The sequence below is a fragment of the Ammodytes marinus genome (genome assembly GCF_949987685.1).
Source record: "Ammodytes marinus genome assembly, chromosome: 17".
In the NCBI taxonomy this organism is placed as follows: Eukaryota; Metazoa; Chordata; class Actinopteri; order Uranoscopiformes; family Ammodytidae; genus Ammodytes; species Ammodytes marinus.
In genome coordinates, this window is record NC_137221.1 from 27,198,700 (window position 1) to 27,220,857 (window position 22,158).

Below are 22,158 nucleotides of genomic sequence, written 5' to 3' on the forward strand. Positions count from 1 at the left end.
ATTAGTGTGGGCGCACATAAACAGGTTCTGCAGTGCTGGAAGGAAAAAGTCAACGTTCCAAATATTAATTACTGTGCAAATCTTGTTTTTTAATGCGACCCCCTTTACTGCCACTGCTGATTTTATGTGTTCATTGGGAAGCCTCCTGGGACACAGTATGGATTCTGTTACTCTACACTATCAATTCTCCGACGCTGCATTTTATGAGCCAAACACATTGGAGCAGGAGGTAAATATCAAACCGCTTGCATGCTTTTTCACATCAAATGTGACTGTCCAGCTGCTTTCGTCACCTTAACTGTCTACATACTCTGGACTTGCATTTCGTTCTGTCTCTTCTTCACAAGGACACAGTGGTCCATCCAGGAGATAGCATCCTTCAACATGCAGTAAAGCAACCTTTCATTCACACGTGCCCAGACCATGCCTATGTTGCAGGCCTCCCTTTTCGTGACACAACAGAAGCCTGAGATTTGAGGTTTGGAAAAAGGCGTGCCAATGAGACCGCTTTGAACTGGGTAATCTCCATTGGACTAATCCATCTCTTTAACTGCAGAAATAGATTGTTTGTGCTCTGTCTCCTATATTTTTTCCTATATAGTTGTGTACATATTGGAAAAGGGTTCAACTTTGCTATCAAATATTAAAGATGCTATCAGGCCCCCGTCATGACAAACCCTATCATTTTGGTTTAAGCTTCTACCCTCCACTTTCAATCCCCTTCCTATACCTATCTTTTTTATTGCGCCTCTATTCTCTCCAGCACATCTTTTTATATCTCCTACTAGCTACAGTGGCCCTCACAGCTCAAAACACTGTACCCTCAGAAAGTACGCAAACAAACCGAGCACAAGCTAATGAACAAAACATCTTCGCCTATTCCAAAACACATAGCTGGTGATTGCATATGTACGTCTATTGGATGCCAAGGTTATTCCCTTAGTGTCTGGCACCTTTTTCCCAAAGTGAGGGCGGATGGAGAGGAGCTTAATGATGGCTCAGAGCACCAATGCCTGGGTGAATCGATGGCAGTGGGCGCGTTGAGGCGTGATGAATTGAAGAGTTAATCGGTCAGACGTCTCTAATGGCTCGACATAGGAATGAAAAAATACAAATAAATTAGTGGAAAGAAAAGCCCTTAGTCTGTATCCATCTGCCAAGGCCTTTTGTGCTATTGATTTGCCCTGGGCACTTAAAGCCTGATGCATTGTCAACATCACAGCAATCTATTGGCCGTCTGAGTGCGCTGTCATCGGCTGACTTCCACTGGGCTTTCGGCATGTACTGTATAACCTGAGGTAGTATGAGGAGGTGAAATACTTAGGCTGACACATATGAGAACTCACACCCAGGCACCCATTGCACTCTGGGAGGCCTTCATACTAATGTGAGGCTCTGCATACGTCAGGCTAATTTTGATGAGTGATTGAATATTTAGGAAGTGTTCAAAGACAGTAGAGATGAGGGGTATTCAGACATGTTTTGTGCACCATACGGCTTGGTACAATCTTTAAGGAAAGATACTTGTTAGACATAGATTTACAATATAACCAAATGATTAGACTACCATTAGTAGTGTTAGTGTTTCAGGCTTATGATCAAGTCTTTCACATTCTCATATCTGATTGTTCTGATGTTGGCCTCCCCCCCTTGACATTATAAGGGGGGAATATCTCAAGTTTTTTTTGAACACAGGTTTTTAGAAATGTGGTTGTGGAGAAAAGAGAGAAGGTTGTTTTTTTCTCATACTGAAGGAGTCTCTAGTCACACCGGGGACCCAAATTAAATTCAAAACCCCCACCCACCCCACACAATCTGTGGAAAAAACATTAAAAGACAAAACAAACAAAAAATACATAATGAAAAAAAGTAAAATATAGATATACCAAATACAGACATTACTAACAAATGGGGAGAGACCCATATTCTTTTTGAAAAAAAACATGAAAAAGTGCATTTTGCATTATAACCGACCTATTATATCTATTGTATCTAAAAGACAAAAACAAACTGGACTAGCAATGCCAGAAACATTGCTGATTACGGTTATAATGGCAATAATACATTTACAATTAAGCTTTCCTTCAAATGTACAGTGGGATTAATGAAAAATATGCACATTTTTGTGTTGGACCCCACCCCCCAGAATTGTCTACTTGGTCAATCTACTTGCCACTGGAGATTTAATGATCTGTTACTGAATTTAATTTCTCCATTGTCTCCACAGGTGGTCTTTGAAGCCATCGTTTCCGAGGGGCGACAGGGCTATATCGCCTTGGACGACATTGTGCTGCTCAATTACCCCTGCTGTAAGTACCATGCTCTGCTCATAGTCTACCTGCTGGCCTCTTACTGTGCTGGAGAGTGGCAGTGAAACTGTGTGTGTGTGTGGGGGGGGGAGGAGGGGGGATACAAATCAGATAGAGGAATGGCACATCAATAAAAGCAATGCCAAAAGTGTTCCTGTTTAAAGGTGTAGCCGATCTCTCAGTCACCCGCTCTGCATGTAATCGTCAAATAAACTTTTCGGGGGATCCCACTACTGATAACCAATCAGAAGAGAGAACGCTACAAACCGGCACCCGTCTCACTGCCGGTGCATGTGCAGAGTGACAGATGGGTGAATGTGTATGCGCCTACAATGGCAAGCAGGCAAAAATCCTTCCCAATGTCTGTTTGATGGTTTTTATCACGTTTTATCACATTTATTGATCGGAGATGATGCTAGATAACTTGCTGCTTGAAGACCGCAGTGCATTAATGTGGTGATGTGGGGACAAGGGAGGGGACTGCTAACTGCAGTCACTGACAGAAAGTTAGCTAAACTGACCATTCCACTTACTGAACCTTTAAATGAAAGTACAATTGTGCCCTCTTTTTTTGCTTGAGCCCCTGCCTCCCAGAATGCCTGTCTGGCCCTGTACCTATCAGTCCCAGTGTCACCACTACAAAAACGCAGCAGGAGGCTTTTCTTTTGTCAAGGCAGAATCAGTGACCTTCTCCTCCGATTGCTCTGCTCCCAGCTGGGCGCTTTCCAGGCTAATGTGAAGTTACAGGCAGGGGAAAAGGAAAGCTAGTGGATCTACTCTGATCCTCTCTTTGAAGGTTAGGTTGGAGCTTTAATCAGTGCAGGTCATTTTACATTGTGTTCTGTTCTCCTGGTACACAGGCTCTGTGTAGACTTGGTACCCGTCATAACGGACCCTTTTTATTTGGATGCTGAAGTATAGTCGTTATTGTAAAAGCTGCACTGATTCAAGCTTCTGAGCTAGCAGATCAGAAATTAATATGATTCCACTTACAATTGTGGTCATTATTGGCTTTTAATTTAATACTAGGTGTATCCATTTGACTGACCACTTATGGCTTTCCAGCTGTGATCAAATGTGAGTGTTGGATTACATGATTACCTAATAGCGTAGGTGCTCACTTCTCACTGGTTGTTGATGGAATGCCATTAAAGCTGGTTTATGTGATTTCTGATTTGTCAAAGTTAGCATGAGCTGTACACTTTGACTAATCAGAGCGAGGCTCCGATTCTCTGTTCTTATTGGCTGTTGGGACTGTCCATTCACTTAGGCACGACTTTGTTGGTGTAGAGCGGGGGTCACTAACAGGCGGACCGCGGTCCGTGTCCGGACCCAGACGCCGTCCTATACGGACCCGGACCTGTAGTCAGTCAATTATTTAAGTATTTATAATTTTGACGGGGCGCTTCTATTTTGACCGGCGCAGCTAGACTTTACGGTACTGGTTTAGCGAATCAGGAAATGCATTCGAGTTAAAGCCATCCCGCCTCCTGCTACTCAGGCAGCCAATCGAATCTGTGCATTCCCGGCTCAGGCTGGCTCACAGACAAAGAGACAGTGAGCTATCATGCGAGAGATGACAGAGAGAAGTGCAAGAATTACGAGAATTTCAGCAAAATAAGTCAGATTAGAGTGAGAAAGACAGCGGGAGGAGAGTGAGAGACAGCTTTCTCTCTCGCTCGCCCGCTCGCTCACCGGCTCCGTGTGTCGCGAGCGAGTTAACAGCTGATTTTTTTCCTATTATTTACTATCTATGGTTTTTTCCCCTTTTGTAAGACTGGTGAAAACCGGTCAAGGTGCAATCATGTGGATTCTCTATTACCCTGATGTAGACCTATGTGTGAATGACACAGACATAAGATTGACATAATCACCAATCGCCAGCAGCACTGCATATACTGCCCACAACAGCAACAGGAAAAACATTATTTTTTTATTTTTTTTGTATGTAGTTTCAATTATCTACATTTTAAGTTTTACATATTCTTAGTAATGGCAGAATTTATAAATACAGGTTAATTTTTTAGCAAGATATTTGGCTAGTAGCCCCACTAACATTAGCGAAAGCTAGTGATCATCTGTCCCTCAGTCCAGTTGTTAAGCATCTGGCTGCTAGCAAGTTATGTTGTTTTGTTAATTTGTCTATTCATCTTAACTATATTAAATGTTGACCTTTTCTTTTCTTTTCCCCAGAATGCACCAGAATGCTCCGATTACATTCTAAAAACACAAAAAAAACTACTGGGGGGGAAACCCACAGACCCCCCTACAGGAGTTTAGTTTCTGACATGTCACTTTTTCAGAGCTTTTCAAAATTGCAAAATAAAAATCCAGTATTAGACAAAGTGGGAGATTACTATGTTAAACAAACATAGTAGGTATAGTGAAGTTTAGAAATTATACATTGAAATATTTCTCAAATTGCATAATTCATTTTTTTGCACCCCTTCTAATCTCAGATGCACCCAGAGTCATTATGTTCTGCAACACTGAAGTTGCTGCTATACTTTATTGAATTTTTCAAAAATGAATTATATATTTTATCTTTATTTTATATTTATTTTCACCATTTTATTTTTAAATGCAGCCCTTCTCTATGAAGAGATTAGTTTCAGTTGAGTCACTTAAATAATACATATATCTTCAGTATTATATATCTATAATTATTTAAAAGTGAGAATAAATAGTGTTGAAATGTTTTTGAATTGTTCTTCCTATATTGATCTGACAGTCAGTTGTTGATTACATGCAGACGTTGATACAACTACTGGCTACTTCACTATATATCACACTGAATCATAACGCAAGTTAGACATTATGATGTTCCGGACCTTTGCTTGAGGACATTTTCTCGAACTGGACCTATTTGAATTTTAGTTGAATACCCCTGGTGTAGAGCGTCAGGGAGGGAGCATAGGGGAGGGACCAAAGAGAACAAGTGGAGCGGTTGAGGTATTTGGATTCGAATCTCTATCCCAACTGCCATTTTCTCCCCAAATCCTCCACCCCAGCTTTAACCTAGATGGAGTACAATGCAAGGTTTTAGTTTGATTCATGCTGGCTCAAATTTCTATATTAACTGCACTTAGCAGTTTTATATCAACGTGACACAAGGCATGGCAAAAAAAATGCAATCACTGGTCAGTTTGCCATTGTTTTGCCTTTTTGCTTCCATAACATGTCTTCTTTTACAACCCCAATCACGAAAAAGATGGGATGTTATGTCAAATGTGAATAAAACAGAATGTGATCATTTCCTAAACCTTTTCGACTATAAATAAATAAATAACAGTACAAATTCATCATGTGAATTTGTTTAAACTGATAAACTTTATAGTTTTTTGTCAATATACACAAATATACAATTTAAAATTGCAGCACATTTCAAAAAAGTTGGGACAGGGGCTTTGAAAGATTGGGAAAGCTGCAGAATGTTAAAAAGATACCTGTTTGTTACATTACTCACATAAACATATTAACTGGTAACAGGTGATATTATCATGAATGGATATAAAGGGGTATCCCGTAAAGGTTCAGTCTTCACAAGCAATAATGGGGTGAGGCTCACCACTTTGTGTAGAACTAGAGAGGAAAACAGTCCAACCTTTCCTGCGAAGAATTTCACCATTTACAATCCATAATATAATTATAATATTTAGATAAATCGGATAAATCTCTGCACGTAAAGGGCAAGGTCCAAAATTAAAATGTAATGCCCATGACCTCAGGTGGCACTGCATTCAAAAATGAGATGACTTTATAAAGGATATCACTACATGGGCCATGGTGGAACACTCCAGAAAACCATTGTCAGTGAACACAGTTCATCACTACATCCACAAATGCAAGATAAGACTCTACCATGCAAAGTGAAAGCCATATATCAAAACATCCACAAATGCTGCAGACTTCTCTGGGCCTGGGCTCATCTGAGATGGACTGACACACAGTGTGCTGTGGTCTTTTTAACTCTCAACCAAAGATCTCCCCTTCTAAATCATTTACATCAACTAAACTTTCCATGATCATTCATAGCACTATTCTGAAGGTTATTGCAGAAGGATTTGTTCATATGTTGTTATTTGTCTGAGACAAATGTTTTTCTATTGGCCCTGTCTGCAACAGTTCAATGCCGATTTCAGCTACTGCGACATCTCCCCCAAACTCCCCACTTCAAAAATACAGAACTATCCCTTCAATGTTAGTACTCCACTGTCAAAGTTGGGTGATGACATCTATAAGTTAAAAATGTTTCACCCTATTCCCCGTAACTGCGTCATGCCTTAACTGCACTGATCAATAGTTATATTCATCGTGGATGAGATGGATTATATGAAAGATGTCACTCAAACTGGTGAAACTACCAAGAAATTCCCCCCTCCTCCCCCCCACACACACGTCAATCAACTGTCTGCAGCTTCAATCCGACAATACTGACTACAACACTATTGACATGGTTGGTGCTCAGACATAGTATTTCTGTCAACCCTTGCTTCGATGCTTAAATGCTCATTGTCCTTCTATGAGAGCACTAATATTGTGTTTTTTTTTGCCCCATTAATGTGGACATTTTTTAATGAATGATAATGTGGGGTATTTATGAGCTCATGAAATTCAGATATCCATTTCTGACTCAGAAAATCAGGCCGGCCGCACGTCATAAATCATTGAATCCTCAAGGAGAGGACAGACAGAGGAACTGAAATAAAAACTGAATCTAAAAACCTGGCCCAATCTATTGTATATTTATTTAGCTTTTCCCTTCCCAAGCTCACCGCAAATATTATTGTAACAGTGAAACTGCTGCCTGTCTTGACCAGGACTCTCTTGTAAGAGAGCCTTGTAATCTCAATGAGACTTCTCCTGGTCAAATAAAGGTAATTAAAAGGTTTGCCACTTGCCCTCAGTCACCATATCATCAACGGAGAAGTGCTTTTCCACAGTGATTTTGGATGGGGATTTTTGGGTAGGTAGCGTTGACAGGGCCACTTGGTATGTGACTGAGTTTGGCCCTTGTGCAGATGGTGGTGGTTGGAATCCTCTCCATGCCTATGAGCTCACATTAGGGGTCAGTGCCAATGCCAGGGGCTGCTTTATCTATGCCATAAATAGGCATGCCATAAATATGTGACTCAAAAGCACATGGTATGCATATTAAACTAGAATATACCAACTTTTCTACCTGTACACATAATTAGCCAGTACATGAAATGGTCCAATGGTCATGTATTATTTTGAAACAGCTGATGTATCTGCAAGAGCATGAATAAATATGCACATTTGGTAATATCTAACTATTTATGCGTACATTTGCATCTATTTAAAAAATAAACATTTTAATTGTTGGATAAAGCCAGAGTTTTATTCTTAATTTAAGTTTTACATTTGAGTGCCCAAAGTTATAACAGACTAGATTTAGCATACAACCTTTTTTCCTGTTATAAATCAAACAATACCATGTACAGCTCTTAAAAATGCATCTTCATGTGTTTTTTTTAAGAACAAAATTTGGGTTCAGAGTATTGAAAAGAGCTTATCGTGAGATAATAGTCGTTAAAGATAGTTGTATAGGACAAATACGCAGACCAAAACGGACCCGGTTTAGACAAATAAACATCTTAATCTGCATGTTGGACTTTTTATTCACATGAAAGAAGACATGTTATGGAAGCAAAAAAGCCTAAAATCTCAAGAATCGACCAGTGCTTGAAAAAACAATGTTTTTGCCTTCAGTGTTTTACCTAATAACACAAAGTCCCTCAATGTTTTAAGTAAATATTAGTAAACTGGCCTAAATGTCCCAACAGGCAGTAGCAACAGTAACGGTATGCCCTGGGTAGGCAAGATACAAGTGCAAGGCAACCCCTATTCAGTTTGTATTCCACCTCATTTGACATCCATTTTTTAAATTCTGAACACGTGTTGAAGTCAAGTGCAATCCCCCCTGCATCAAGAATGACGGGCACAGGACTCATTTAGAGAAGCGGCATCTTAGGGGGCTTTCTGACCTACCTTTAGTCTGGACTTTGGGACTTTTCCATTTGATCCAAACTTAAATTACAGGTGTGAAACCTCCCATGGACCAGACTGAACAGGTGGACCTTGGTCTGACCTAAAGAGGTTTGTCTCCATCCAGATTATACTGAACCATGGTTGGGTGGGTGTCCAGTGTGAGGGCAGGTTATTACAATTACCAATTACAGTTAGTCCTGACCGACTATCTCCAGTCACACAGAGAGAAATGAGCCACTGAGGGGGGAACTGCCCTACAAAGGAGAAAGGCAGTAACTCAATTTTTTTCAAAAATGAGTTATTATCATTTTTGTGCCATTGAAGACATCCTTTGTCATGTGGACAAATATCTTTTCTCAAATGTGTTCTGTTTTGGAGAAAATAGGGGGTCGTTATTACAGTAACTTCAAAAAGCCCGTCTGAAACCAAGGTAAAAGACAGTAACTCAAGAGTTACTGTCTTCTTCCTTTGTTTTTCGGTGCTGAAGCAAGAGTTACTGTACTTCACCTTTGTTTTGCCTCAATTAAAAAGGATATTACTGTTTTTCAACACTTTAACATTGATTTATTTCTGTATTTCTGACTACTATCCCTCTCAGTTCCTTACAGAAATCAAGTTTCTAAAATTGTTTATCTGATCAAGGCACTATCTCGCTTGCTAGCTAGCTAGCTTAGCTTAGCTAGCTAGCTAGCTAGCTAAGCCTCACTTAATGTTACCTTTGCTTGCGATTACACAGAGAGCACCGAGCTAATGTCAGACAACCTTTTACATAGTTTCATTTAGGACTTTAGAGGGGTTTACTAAACTTTTGTTTTCACTGTCAAGGTTGATAGATAAAAAAAATTAAAATATTCTCGAGTTATAAGGCAAAGCCTACCCTCTAAACACATTTTATTAAAAAAAATATTAGTAGGCCTAGTTGCAAAATGCTCAAAAACCTCCCAAAAGCCTTGATATAATTTGATTTGAAAAGTTACTTTGACACATAAAAAGTGTAAAATAATGCTATATTATAATAATAAATGGAGTAAATAAATAATATCGATAATAACAATAAAGTAAAGAATAACACTAAAATATAGCCTACAATTTCATTGTACAATATAGGCCTATCATTATCAAACTAAAGATTGAATCACATTGGTCATTAAACTGCTTTTTTAAGCTAAGGTTTCCATATAAAATGGAAGTTACTGCCTTTTGCTTTGGTATGACACAGTTTGTTTTTGTAAGCTATGCAAAGGAAGAATGCAGTAACTACCAAATAAGGGTTAATGGTCAAATAAAGTATAAAATAAGGTAAAAATTAATATGTAGAAAAAATTACTTAATATAAAGCTAAGGAATGGCCACATATTCAATGATCTGCCTGCAAATATTTTGGCTGGACAAGAGGAAAACTTTAAAGTCATTTTTCTCAGTTTGGAACTCTCGGGAGTTACTGCCTTCTTCCTTTGTAGGGCAGAGTAGGTGAGGGGGGTCGCTGACGGGAGACGGGCGATTTCTTTTATTTTTTATATACTATACTTTTATATACGAGTGTGGTCAAAGCGGGAGGTGTGCGTTGTCGGGGCGGCTGACTGAACTATACAGCGCTAAAGGAAATGAATCTGTTTACAATCTGTAATGTGAAACCAAACCTATACGCAGATCAAATCCATACAGTGGATTAAAGAGATGGTCCTTAGTTCGGACCTTGGTGCAGACTTTGAGGTGTGGAAGCCCCCTTAGACCGTGGGAATACATTTGAGAGACAAATGACCTTGCCTCTTTTTATGTTGAGCAGCAGTATGAATTAAGACCAGGTCACACATCCACACTACTGTAGGCTTTTTAGATTCTAAATTAATTTTTTCAGTGACTGGCACCGGTACGATAACAAACGTCTATGTCGTATGTTTTGACACCATTCTTTTGGTTGGTGGAGTCTGTAATACACAAAAGGTTCCTGGAGTTAGTAAGGTGATGTTAGAGATATGCTCCTTCTGGCATTATGAAACATAGAAATGACACAGACAGGAGAAAAATTAGGTAAAAGCTAAAAGTGTGAGCTGCAATTTTCGATCATCTCATCCTCAGCCCCGTTGTGGCTCTCTGTTACTGTGGAAACCAAGCACGGATGTGTGTGTTGTGCATCAGAATTTAATTTTAGCCATCACATCGGGGTCCACTAAGCAATTTAGACCAGAACACATCCTGTTTACACACACGGCTAGGATTTTTTTTCCAATTATTGTGATCCATCTCTTCCATAATGGAGGTTATTATTTACTCATTAGATTGTTATCATTTTCTTTCTTTTTCTGGAGAAATCCATCCCGTCTGATGTAGGAGGCTTTAACTCACCGTGTGAAACCACAACGTTGTTAGCTCGCTGAATAGTCAGTCATTAGTATTTGTTTATAGATTATTTCATTTATAGAGTGGCAACGTTCCCATTGTTTAAAAGCAGTTCAGGCGATGCTGGTTCAGTTATTAAGTCTAACCAGAGAACAAATGGATCTTATATTGAAACGATATTATTCACGTGTAGCAAATTCCATCATTCACTATCATATGAAGGTAATTACAGCATTCCCTTTGTCACATTAGAGAAGTTATTCTGTCCTCAATATGTGGTTAGTGCAGTCGAGGAGCTAATGCTTCACCAAACAACCTGCACATAACAATAGTCAACAAGTGTATATGACACAATAACAGTTCAATGTTGGATGAACTTGAAGATAATCATTTTATAAAATATTTTCTGTATTCATTATACCGCTAACCAAGACTGTTACAGCAACCTTCTTGGTTTGTAGCGACAATTAGTAGTGCTGACGTGGTTTAAATGTATATTATCAAATTTTCTTTGTTTCACATAACATAAATTATAAGCTTATGTGTAGCAAAACATCAGTTGCTGTGCAGGCTAACAGTTAGCCTTAGGATGACATGAGTGACTGAACAGTGTCTATTTAGAATTCAATCTTAATCTCTTACACTTAGCAAAAAGTGTTAGCCTTTTGTTTAGAAGGGTATTTGCAGTTTTGTTCATGTATGCTATTGTTATTATGATAATGATATTATAAATGAATGGGAGTCAAGAATAGTAAAGCGTTACAAGAGTTAAAAGAGTTAAGCAGATCTATGTTTGACTAGCTCCCATGAGTTCACTCTGAGCGTCAGTGAATATATTCGGAGGCTATAAAACTGAAACTGCAAATCCAGACCAACAGCCTTCAAAGTCTGTGATTATCTTGAAAATCTAAAGGTCATTAAAAGAGAGTTCTTGAAAAAATACATGCCAATCTGAAAATTAAACAGTTGAACTGTTAGTTAGCAGAAATAAAATCAAGCTTACTAAGTGATAGGCAAAAATGATTTTACACATCACATATGAAAGTGATCAAATTCAGATTTGTCTTATACACATCTTACAAACGACGCAATGTGCCAACAAAAGATAGGGAAGAAAAAGACATGGATGTAGTTTCATAATATTGTTTTCGCAAATGTAATATGAAAAAAGGAAATGCATTCAACCTGTTTGTTGGACCTCAGGGAGAAATACAATAAAATATTTTGCTGTGGACAACACCCAAATGTAAATTCAGAAGTGTTTGCTTACAAGGAAACTCCACTGGATACTTTAGAGAAATGACTGAGTGTATATGGTAGACTGTTTTAAAAGACGACTCATTACAAAAATGCGAGCTGCCGTGTGGTGTTGTTGCATGCATTATATTAGAGTAAACACATGTGTATATTAGCAGACTGGTGGGACTCATTTTAGGGTATGTTTTCAGATGATGCAAACAACCTGTTGTGTAGAACTTCTTTGAACCCTCAGCCATTTAGCCTTTTTGATTTAATTGGAAGGAATTATGGGTAAATAAAAAGCAATGTTTAGCTGCCAAAAAAAAACACATACTAGGGATTCATGTCAAATCAAATCAGTTTTATTTGTATAGCCCAAAATCACAAATACATTTGTCTCAGTGGGCTTTACATTTCATATAATATGATACAATATGACACCCTGCCCTTACACCCTTAGCTCGGCTGAGAAAAAACTCCCAGTAAAAAACACTTTACCGGGATAAAACATTTTGAAGAAATCTCAGGGAGAGTCGACAAAGTAAGGGATCCCTCTCCCAGGACGGACATACTGCAATAGATGTCATAAGTAGAGAAAATCACGCATCAGTTATGCAATTTGCGTTGGCAGGACAATTTTTCAGTGGGAGGACAACCGGTACTCAGGCCCAGACAAACCGAGACCGAGGCAGCTCCTCAGGCTGTTAATAATAACGCTATAACAATGTTAAACAATATGAACACAATTAACATTCATTTACATTGATTTACACTCTACCGTTCCCCACTGACACAAATGTATGTTCTTGTTGGCATTTGGAGTTAGTTTGTTGGCTTTAGAAGTATAAATTTACTTAGAATAGACTAAAAGAACGTCTCTGCAATTGTAGGCCGTGTGTCTTTGTCAAACTGATATGTGTGTGTGTGTGTGTGTGTGTGTGTGTGTGTGTGTGTGTGGCTGGGCAGGTGTAATCTCTCTAAAACATGTTTGCCTTCATTAGTGACTTAGTCTCATATACAACCTTATGCGTTGTCTTGTGTTAACAAAGATAGATGGTAGTGACAGCAAACAGCTAAGTATCAATTACTTAGTTTTTGATCAAATCCATTGAAGGATTTTTTTTGTATATCTATTTATATCTTCATGTGTTCATTTGCATGACTGTGCCACAGAATATGATTGCAATCTTGTTTGTGAGCTTGTGAGTGTGTACTTTTGTTTTGATTGTATGGCTTCTGAATAAATTACAAATCGTATCTGTGTGCCTAATATATTTAGACGGTGCTGCTCAGCTCCAGATGGGCTGCTTTCAACACTGTGTGTTTGCGTGTGCGTGTGCGTGTGTGTGCGTGTGTGTGTGTGTGTGTGTGTCTTATGTGTGTTCTCCGTCCACAGACAAGGTGCCTCACTTCTCTCGGCTGGGTGATGTGGAGGTGAATGCCGGGCAGAATGCCTCTTTCCAGTGTGTCGCCACGGGCAAAGTCTCTGAGACCGAGCCCTTCCTCCTGGAGGTGAGAAGAACAAGTTGTTTTGGTCTGTTTTATTTATTACCTTTGCTCGAGAAAATAAAGTCAGGCCAATATCTCAGCAGCTGGATAATAGAATTTGACTGGAGACTGGATGAAGACCAAGCAGCAGAGAGGAGAAAGAGAGAGGGAGGCATTACACATGTTTGGCATTTAGCCGACAGCCTTATCCAGGAGATCATACATTATTTACGTTTGCACACTCCACTGCTGGCCATACTCCTGTAAAAGTTTAATTTGGGTTGGCTGTTTACATGAGTCTTAACCAGTACACACTAAGAAATCAAGGTACAGGAATGGTCCTAAAAGGGTACAAATGCTTTGTCCCCCCAGTGGTACCTTAGCAGGGTACAACATTGTACCTTAAACATTGGTACATATTTGCACCTTCTTGTCTGTACCTCTAAGAACATACCTATACCCCTAGCGATAATACTGTACCCATTGGAAAGGTACATTGAAAATGTGAATTCTGCAAGTTTTCTGCATTTCATATGAAGTAAAAACAAAATATGTCCGTAATGCCTGGAATGCTCAAAAAGTAAATGCTTTCCTCATCTCTTTCAGAAAATGAGCTAGTTATCATATATTTTATATATTTTTGGTTGTAGACAGTGTAACCTTCAGAGATGATTTTTTTTTTAAATCCACAAGTCAATCTACCTTTATGTTCCCCCCCACCCCCCCAAAAGCAAAACACTTAACATGAATAAGATCATTTAAATTGCCCGCTGTGCTAGATTAACCTTTATAGAACTTGTAGTAGTTGTTAAATGCAATGGGAGCCATTATCTAACCGCCCGCATAGTAGCAGTAATAATATGGTAAAGTGATAATGTTAAATAATGCAGTAAGGCTGTGACTCTGTGAGTTAGTCTTTTAAAAGGTTGTGTTGTTGTTGTTGCGGCTGAAACGAGTCATCTGAGGGTTGGGGAGATGATTAAGTTGGAGCCTTTTGCTAGCTTTTTGATTGTGACTGTGGCATTTAGTTTACCAAAGCCCCTTGAGTCACTTCTGTCATGCTGCCGACTGAAAGTACTTTCCATTTTCTTAGTTTGAATACGAGCTAATATTAGTCTTCAGAAATCCATCCCTGAATGCCTCCATGTTTCCCCTGGCCTTGAGGCCTGCACATCGAAGTGCTTTTCAAACGGTGGCGGCGTAGTGAAGGCGCTTTTTTGCAAATGATATCTCGGTCTACGTGGTGATCCATCCCTTGTGTTCCGCCCCATTTTATTTCACCCCTCCCATCCCCGCCACTATATCTCTCTCTTCTTTAGATTGAAGCCTTTGAAGATCATTGGCATGTGGAAGAGCCATTTTCATCAGTTTCAGATTTTGCGACTTTGTTGACAGAGATACACACACACACACACACACACACACACACACACACACACACACACACACACACATACACATAGGAAGATGCAAACACACAATACAAGACTATTGTCTGATGGTAATTTGAGAGTACACTGCAGTGAACTTCCCTGGATCAAGTCAACAATGGCTTCAGCTCCTCTCCACTCTTCTCATTAAGGAAAACCATCTCAAACAGCAGAACATAGAGATAGAACACAAACCATTACTGCCCTCTGTTCCTGTATTTGCCTGTTTGATCATCAACACTGAGTGGCTAATGGCTGCCTTCTCTTTCATCTCCCTGGCTCTGAGGAGGTCCACTCCTTCTATTATGTAGCTACTAATTGTTAGTATGTTTCTTACTCAATTAGCATCATATTTTCTCCGCTTTCTCTCTGCCCCAAATTCCAAACGGCTGTCTCGGATGCATTGTACATCCAAGCCTGAATTTGTTCTAGCACCAACATTTAATAAAGTTATGACGCCAGACAGCAAAGGCAGCAGACTTGGCAAATGGAATGTTTATTTGCTTCAAGCACCCGCAGGTGGACTTAAAAAGTGGGGATGCCGTTTCTGTGTGACACTGTTCACACTGTACTCTAAAGAGTCATTCCAAACATGGTGTTGAGAACACAACAAAACAAATGTAAAGAAAGTCCTGAGAGTCTGTACAAAGGAAAAGACGGATTAGATTGTAACCAATGCTGACGTTTAGATGAGTTATAATGTGTGGCTTTAGGCAGTAATAGCACAGTCACAGTACATCCAATTTCATATTTTCAAATCAAATCTAATCAAATCATTCTTTATTTATACTGCCCAATATCAGCAACAGGCCTCAGTGGACTTTACAATCTGTACAGCAACACTGCGCACTCGGTTTTACAGAGGAACAACACTTAAGAACACACTAACACTTAACAGGGAAAAAGATGAGTAAAGCTCATTTGGAGCAACATAGGAGGGACACACATGCACTAGATGCCATGTGAGCAGAACAGACCAACAGCAAAATCACAAAGGAGTAAAATCAATGACAAAACGATATAATGCGGATAGTAAAACATATAAATACTATGGATGCAGTCAGGAGGAGTTCAGATGCTGCTAGAGTTATTTTCACAGAGCATCACATACACCCCCTGTCCACCTGCAGCAAACCAATTCAAACAAGCGAATGTCAAACCCACTCACTTGGAAAAAAAGAGTGAGTGGACAGTTTACATAATAGTGTGCTTATTGTGTGAGAGAGCTGCATATATATCAGAGTTCACACCTGTAGCCGTTCATTGCTAGCGTTGGCCTCTGAATGAATGAATAAAAAAAAGCAAAATGAGTGAACAGAAATAGATATAAAAGGGCACACATTTAAAATGAACAATTCAACAAAAAACAGAGTAAATACAGCGAATGCAGAATTAACATTTCAGCATAAAACACTTACCAGAATAAGTTTAGACATAGAAATAAACAAATCAGGAAAAGTATTCCAACTCCATAATAATAAGGGTGGACAGGGTGGCCTCTGTTTTGCTGTTTGGCTGGTGGAGCCTATATTGCCAGTGTGCCTGCAGCGCAGACACATTAGCATGGCGCCAGATGAGGAGATGGCAGCTGCTGAAAAAAACAACCCGGGAGGTCTGTGTCACCAGACTGTTGTTACTGCTGACATGTATCACCTATTTATTATCTTGCCCTTCCACATAGCTAATTCCCCTCCTCCCCATTTGTCTTCCTGTCACCAATTTTGAATCGCTTGAATAGCCTTCAAGGTAAACACATGCGGTTGAGTTGGTGTGGCTGATACTGTGTGTGTGTGTGTGTGTGTGTGTGTGTGTGTGTGTGTGTGTGTGTGTGTGTGTGTGTGTGTGTGTGTGTGTGTGTGTGTGTGTTTGTCTGGTCAGCGGAGAAACGGCATGGTGCTGGACACTCCTTTGCTCTCTCGCTTGAGCCACAAGCGTCTGCTGGCGTCGTTCCAGGTGGAGGCTCAGCGCGGGGAGCAGGACCTCTACCGCTGCATCACGCTGTCCCCCCGCGGGGCCGCCGTCTCCAACTTTGGAGAACTCATCGTCAGAGGTAAGCTAGGTTCTAGGGGACGTCTGATTTAAGTTCAAAATGAAAACTTGTCATTTCTGGCCTTGGATTTATCTCAACTATCTATGTTAAGATTCTATGTAAGGTGGATACCAAACAAACTGTTGGTATCCACCAGTGTTTCTGGTATGTGTGTTGTCACATTGATGATGATGTCACAACTGTTTGGCACAGTGTCACTATGACGACCAGCTACACAGGGGGGTTCTGTTGTGGGTACTAACTTGTTATGGAAAGCCACCTCCAGAAAAGAACCCAAAGGCGGGTAGAGTACAGTACAGTAAAGTAGAGTAGAGTAGGGTAGGGTAGGGTCGGGTCAGGTAGAGTAGGTAATATGTAATGGAAAAGCAGCTTCCTTTAACTAATCATTAAAAGTGAATTAAATGACACAATGAATAAGTAATTGTGTTACATTAACAGATACTCATCTGCAAAATAATTCAATGAGTTAGTTTCATAACTTGTTATATTACTTGTTTCCTGGCCTGGCAGCTCCCTCGTTGGTTACCTTTTAAAGCGGCTACGAGTAACATTTAAATGTCTTTTAAACAGCCTCATGTTTCCTCTGATAATCATCAAGGGAGAGTGATATAGGCTACGGGCGGGACGAGGGCTTTGCCAAGCAACATGTATACAGTTTCACGAGAGCGAAACTAGACTGCAGTGTTTACTCCTAAATGAATGAGCGGTTGGTACTAACACAAAGTTTGCTTTCACCATCATCAGACAACCATTATCTGAAATAGTCATTATTTACATCAACAACACAAACACATTACCTCATCGTGATCCATACTAACTGCCGTCTCTCGTTCATTCGCTTTCTGTGAGGACACGTAATCTTTCAGCTCCGTGAGAGAGAGTAGTTAGGTGACGCTGCTGCATCAACTCATTGCAATCAGGTGTGTGTAGCACTGACTGGCATTAGTTGATGCAGTGTCAAAACCACTCTCACAGAGCCGAAAAGAGTCCTCACACTTTCAACACACGGACATGCACTATATTGCGCCCTTCTCAGTTCACACTCGCACGCCTGGCACGAGCTATAAAACAGCTTTGCGACAGCGGGCGTCGTAAAAATACTGCCGCTTTTGTCCAAAGGGGACGCCAACGTGCCATCTTTCTCGTAGTGGCTTTAAACAACTGCAAAGCTTCCTGTCACATTTAATACATGTAGAAACCTTTTGTTTTTGAATGTGCAGCCAGCACACACTTTCAGAGTGTTGACTGAGCATTTCAGCAGCCAGTTTAGCCCCAGTTGCTGAACACAGCACTTTGGAAGTCGTCAGAGTCACACCACCGGCTCTATCTTTTCCAACACCTCAAAAGATCACTAATTAACATGTTGTAATTCATTTGCTTAACCAATGCATGTATAAAAAGACAATGTGTAGTTTTAAGGGGAGTTGCTAGCTTACTATGTGTTACAATTTAAATACACCAAACCAACAACCTTTCCCAATGTCTCTTTTTTCATATCTTAATAAATATTGTCTAGTGTAGTTTCAGTGTTTTGCATTAGTTAACAACCCTTCCTGGCTCCACACAAATACACACACACTTCCTCACACATAACATGGTGTGATGAATTCATTTGGTGTTCTCCGGGTTGGTAAGGGTCATATTATATTATATTCCATCAGGGCTTTTTCTTGTGCAGAGAGGACAGAATTAGTAATATAATTATTCATGCAAATAAGCTCTTATTCAGCATCATTAGAGTGAAAATGAAGAATTTACTGCATTGAAGAGTCTCTCTCACTCTGTCTCTCTCACTCTGTCTCTCTCTCACTAACAGTCCCGATGTGATTAAAAGCTTTTGATGACTCAATGCTCTAGTAGAGCAGAAATAATGTTAGTGAAACTGTAAAACAGAAAGAAAATAAATGAGAGGGAAATCCTTGACTTCTCCTTTGCTAGCTTGTTCCTGCTCGACATGTTTGAATGTCTGATCAGTGTTTTGAAGGACATGTTTTCATATGTATTTTGCTTTTTTTTCGAAGTACAGTAATATTACTCATTAACAATAGCAAATATTAAAATATGATTAAATAGTCAAACATACAGTATTATGACTAGGGCTGGCAAGGACTCAACTATACGATATGCCACGATACATGGGTCAAGATATGATATGATACATTGCAATATGATGCATATTGTGATACTAGTGCTGTCAATTAAACGCGTTATTAACGGCCCATGTTAACGGCGTCAACATTTTTAACACAAGATTAACATTCTTTGTGGCCTGGCAAACTTTGCAGTTTTTTCAAATGCTGGCGTTGCAACAACTAGTAATGTTAGAGAAACTACAACACCACAAACTGGATCTAGCTAGACTGTAAACAGAACAACAGGCTCGCCTCACACACTTGTTTGGGCTTGCGAGGCTGCCAAATGGTAGGCTAACGTTACATTACCCTTTCTCTTCCCCGCTACCGTTTATATGCTCCGCTCAGAACGGGAGACAACAGAAAGTGCGCGAGTGTGTTTGATACGGTTTGATAGTATCCAGCTCATAATGTTGCTGCACACACACAATGAGCAGCATTAACGGTGTGGGTCGACATCTTTTATAAAAGGTCGGCAGCTAATTGCACTATTTTGAAAGGACGCTGCACCCAAGACGATTGTGATTGGTTTAAATAACTGAAAACAGGCCAGCCCAAGTGTGAATGACTGCTCTAAAGAAGAATGTTAGTGTGAAATTGAACACTACAGTATATGTGCCAATGTTGTTTTCAATAAGAAAAACATTTGCACAAAGCAAGTTGACTTGTCCATGTTGATAATGAGAAAAAATAATGGGACAAAAAGAAATCAAGGGACATTTAGAATAGATACAAATTTGTGAATAATTGCGAGTTAATTATGACATTAATGCGATTAATCGCGATTAATAATTTTAATCGTTTGACAGCACAATTCGATACATTGCGATATTCCAGATAGTTTACCGAAAATGTAAAAACAGCTGAAACACAAGTTACTGTGTAGGATTTGGCTGCATCACGTTGCATTGTAATAATAATAATGAATGAACTTTGATTCAAATTCAAAACACGGCAATTTGAGGCAACTAGCCATACATACATACATACATACATACATACATACATACATACATACATACATACATACATACATACATACATACATAGCCATCGACAGGAGCGCAGACCTAATAAGGACAGCACATTCTTTATTGCAGTGCCCCCAACACCGATCGCTCCCCCCCAGCTCCTGAGGGCCGGCCCCACCTACCTGATCATCCAGCTCAACACCAACTCCATTGTGGGGGACGGGCCGGTCATCCGGAGGGAGATCCAGTACCGGGCTAGCCAGTCCATGTGGACGGAGACTCACGGCGTGGGCTCACTCACCTACAAGGTCTGGCACCTGGAGCCAGACACAGAGTACCGCATCAGTGTCCTGCTCACCAGGCCCGGGGAGGGGGGCACCGGGGCACCTGGACCCCCTCTCATCAGCAGGACTAAATGTGCCGGTGAGTCAGATCAAACATTTGAATCAACCTCCAAAATGATACAACAGTCATAAAGACGTAGGAGGTGATGCAGTGTCTGAGAGAGTGTCTTTGATTAGGCCAAATGAGATTCATTGTTCATGTGCACATTTTTTAAATTAAATAACAAGATTATTTTGGGGCATTTCTGACTTTATTAGACGGATTTGGAGAGACAGAGTTGTAATTGGGAAATGAGGGGAATGACATGCAGAGAACCGACCATGGGTCAGATTTAAACCCGAGTCTGCTGCGAGGCCTGAGCCTCTAGGACAGGGGTGTCCAAACTTTTTTCACTGAGGGCCACATACAGAAAAATCTACGAAGGGCCGGGCCACTTTGCAAAAATAACACATTTATCAGGACATGTAGCTGCTCTGATGTTTAGTTTCATAGTGTCTTCGTAAATTGTAATCCTTCTTCACGGCAACACTTTCCTTGCGCATTAAACAGATACATTCCCCCTCCTGTTAAATGCCAGTGTTTTCTGCTTTTGCGTCCAATGTCCAGCTGGGTGAAAATAGTAGCCAGCCGAGATCCCACCCCTCCAAGGGGGGTCCGGGGGTATGCCCCCCCTGGAGATTTTTTTAAGTTTTTAAAGTGAAATGCATGAATCTGGTGCACTTTGAGAGGGAAATTAAGAGGCTAAAGCTAAAGAATTTTGTAAAAAAAAAATGGAGACACTGTGTCAGATGAATTAGAAGCTATTGGAGAAGGACATGGATTTTCCATAATAATATTAATTTAAAATAAAATATTATACAGGGTCCTCTGGGATGGGATTGGTGCTCTTTTTCCTTTATGGGACATATTTCTCTGTAATATAATGAGTGCATTTAAATTATTTAAAAATTAAAAGGGCCATATTACATTATATTTTTTAAATGTGCCACGGGCCAATCAATCAGTTTTGACACCCCTGCACTAGTGGGTTAACTAAGAAATGCAAAAAAAAAAAAAAAACATATTATTTTTTTTTATTTTCAAAGGGCCATATTACATTATCTTATAAGATGAAGTGCCGATGCCATAAGCCGCACAATAAACAGAATGTTAACAGAGAAAAGGCAATTACTCAAAACTCCAAGGTGCACACTGAAAACCGGGAGCTGCTTATAAAATGTTTTGGTGCATCACTTGAAGACTTGTTGTTTGCCAGCAGACTCTGAGAACAAGAGCTGTGTGTTGTTTTCATTGCATCAATGAAGATAACTAATGCTTTTCGTCATTGCTGGGTTATAAGAACACATATTCATATGAAGTATGATTTTCTCTACATTCATTTACATCCAGAGCAAGTATTGTAGTGTACCTTGGATAATGTGTGTACCAGTCCTAGTTGAAGCGCCATACCCTTGGGTTGATGACAGGTCTCACCAGCGCTATGGTAGTCTTACGGTCCTTATTAAAGAGGACAGGGGCTCCTAGCTACGTCTGGTCTGTGCTTTAGCCACTAGTGCTGCTAGAGCTGCTAGTGGATCCCGGGGAAAACAGCAGCCCGCCACTCTGTCAAGAAGACGGGCGTGACATCCCCTGTCACCTGCCACACTCTTTGATCCACTCTCGTCAGTGTCTCCCTCTAGCTCACCGCCTGTCAACTCCCATTGCTCACATCATCCCCCCGGGGAGAAAGCATGCAGACAGCACAGCCCCGCAGACACTAAACTCTGGATGAATGTGTATTTGCTAACGTGTCGCAGAGAGCCTTTTCTTTCTTTTAGCACAGTGCCTCCTCCTTTTGGACAG

General features: G+C 40.1%; 1 protein-coding gene across 1 annotated transcript in view; it reads left to right on the forward strand.

The window, feature by feature from the left end:
* ptprua (protein tyrosine phosphatase receptor type Ua) overlaps nt 1-22,158 on the forward strand; it is a gene marked incomplete at both ends in the record, with an annotated part of 279,645 nt that overhangs the window by 148,804 nt on the left and 108,683 nt on the right. Inside the window, 4 exons of the mRNA XM_080045126.1 lie at nt 2,228-2,309; nt 13,297-13,412; nt 16,697-16,868; nt 20,101-20,394. Coding sequence (XP_079901252.1) covers nt 2,228-2,309; nt 13,297-13,412; nt 16,697-16,868; nt 20,101-20,394 — 664 coding nt within the window. The remainder of the gene's footprint in view (nt 1-2,227; nt 2,310-13,296; nt 13,413-16,696; nt 16,869-20,100; nt 20,395-22,158) is intronic.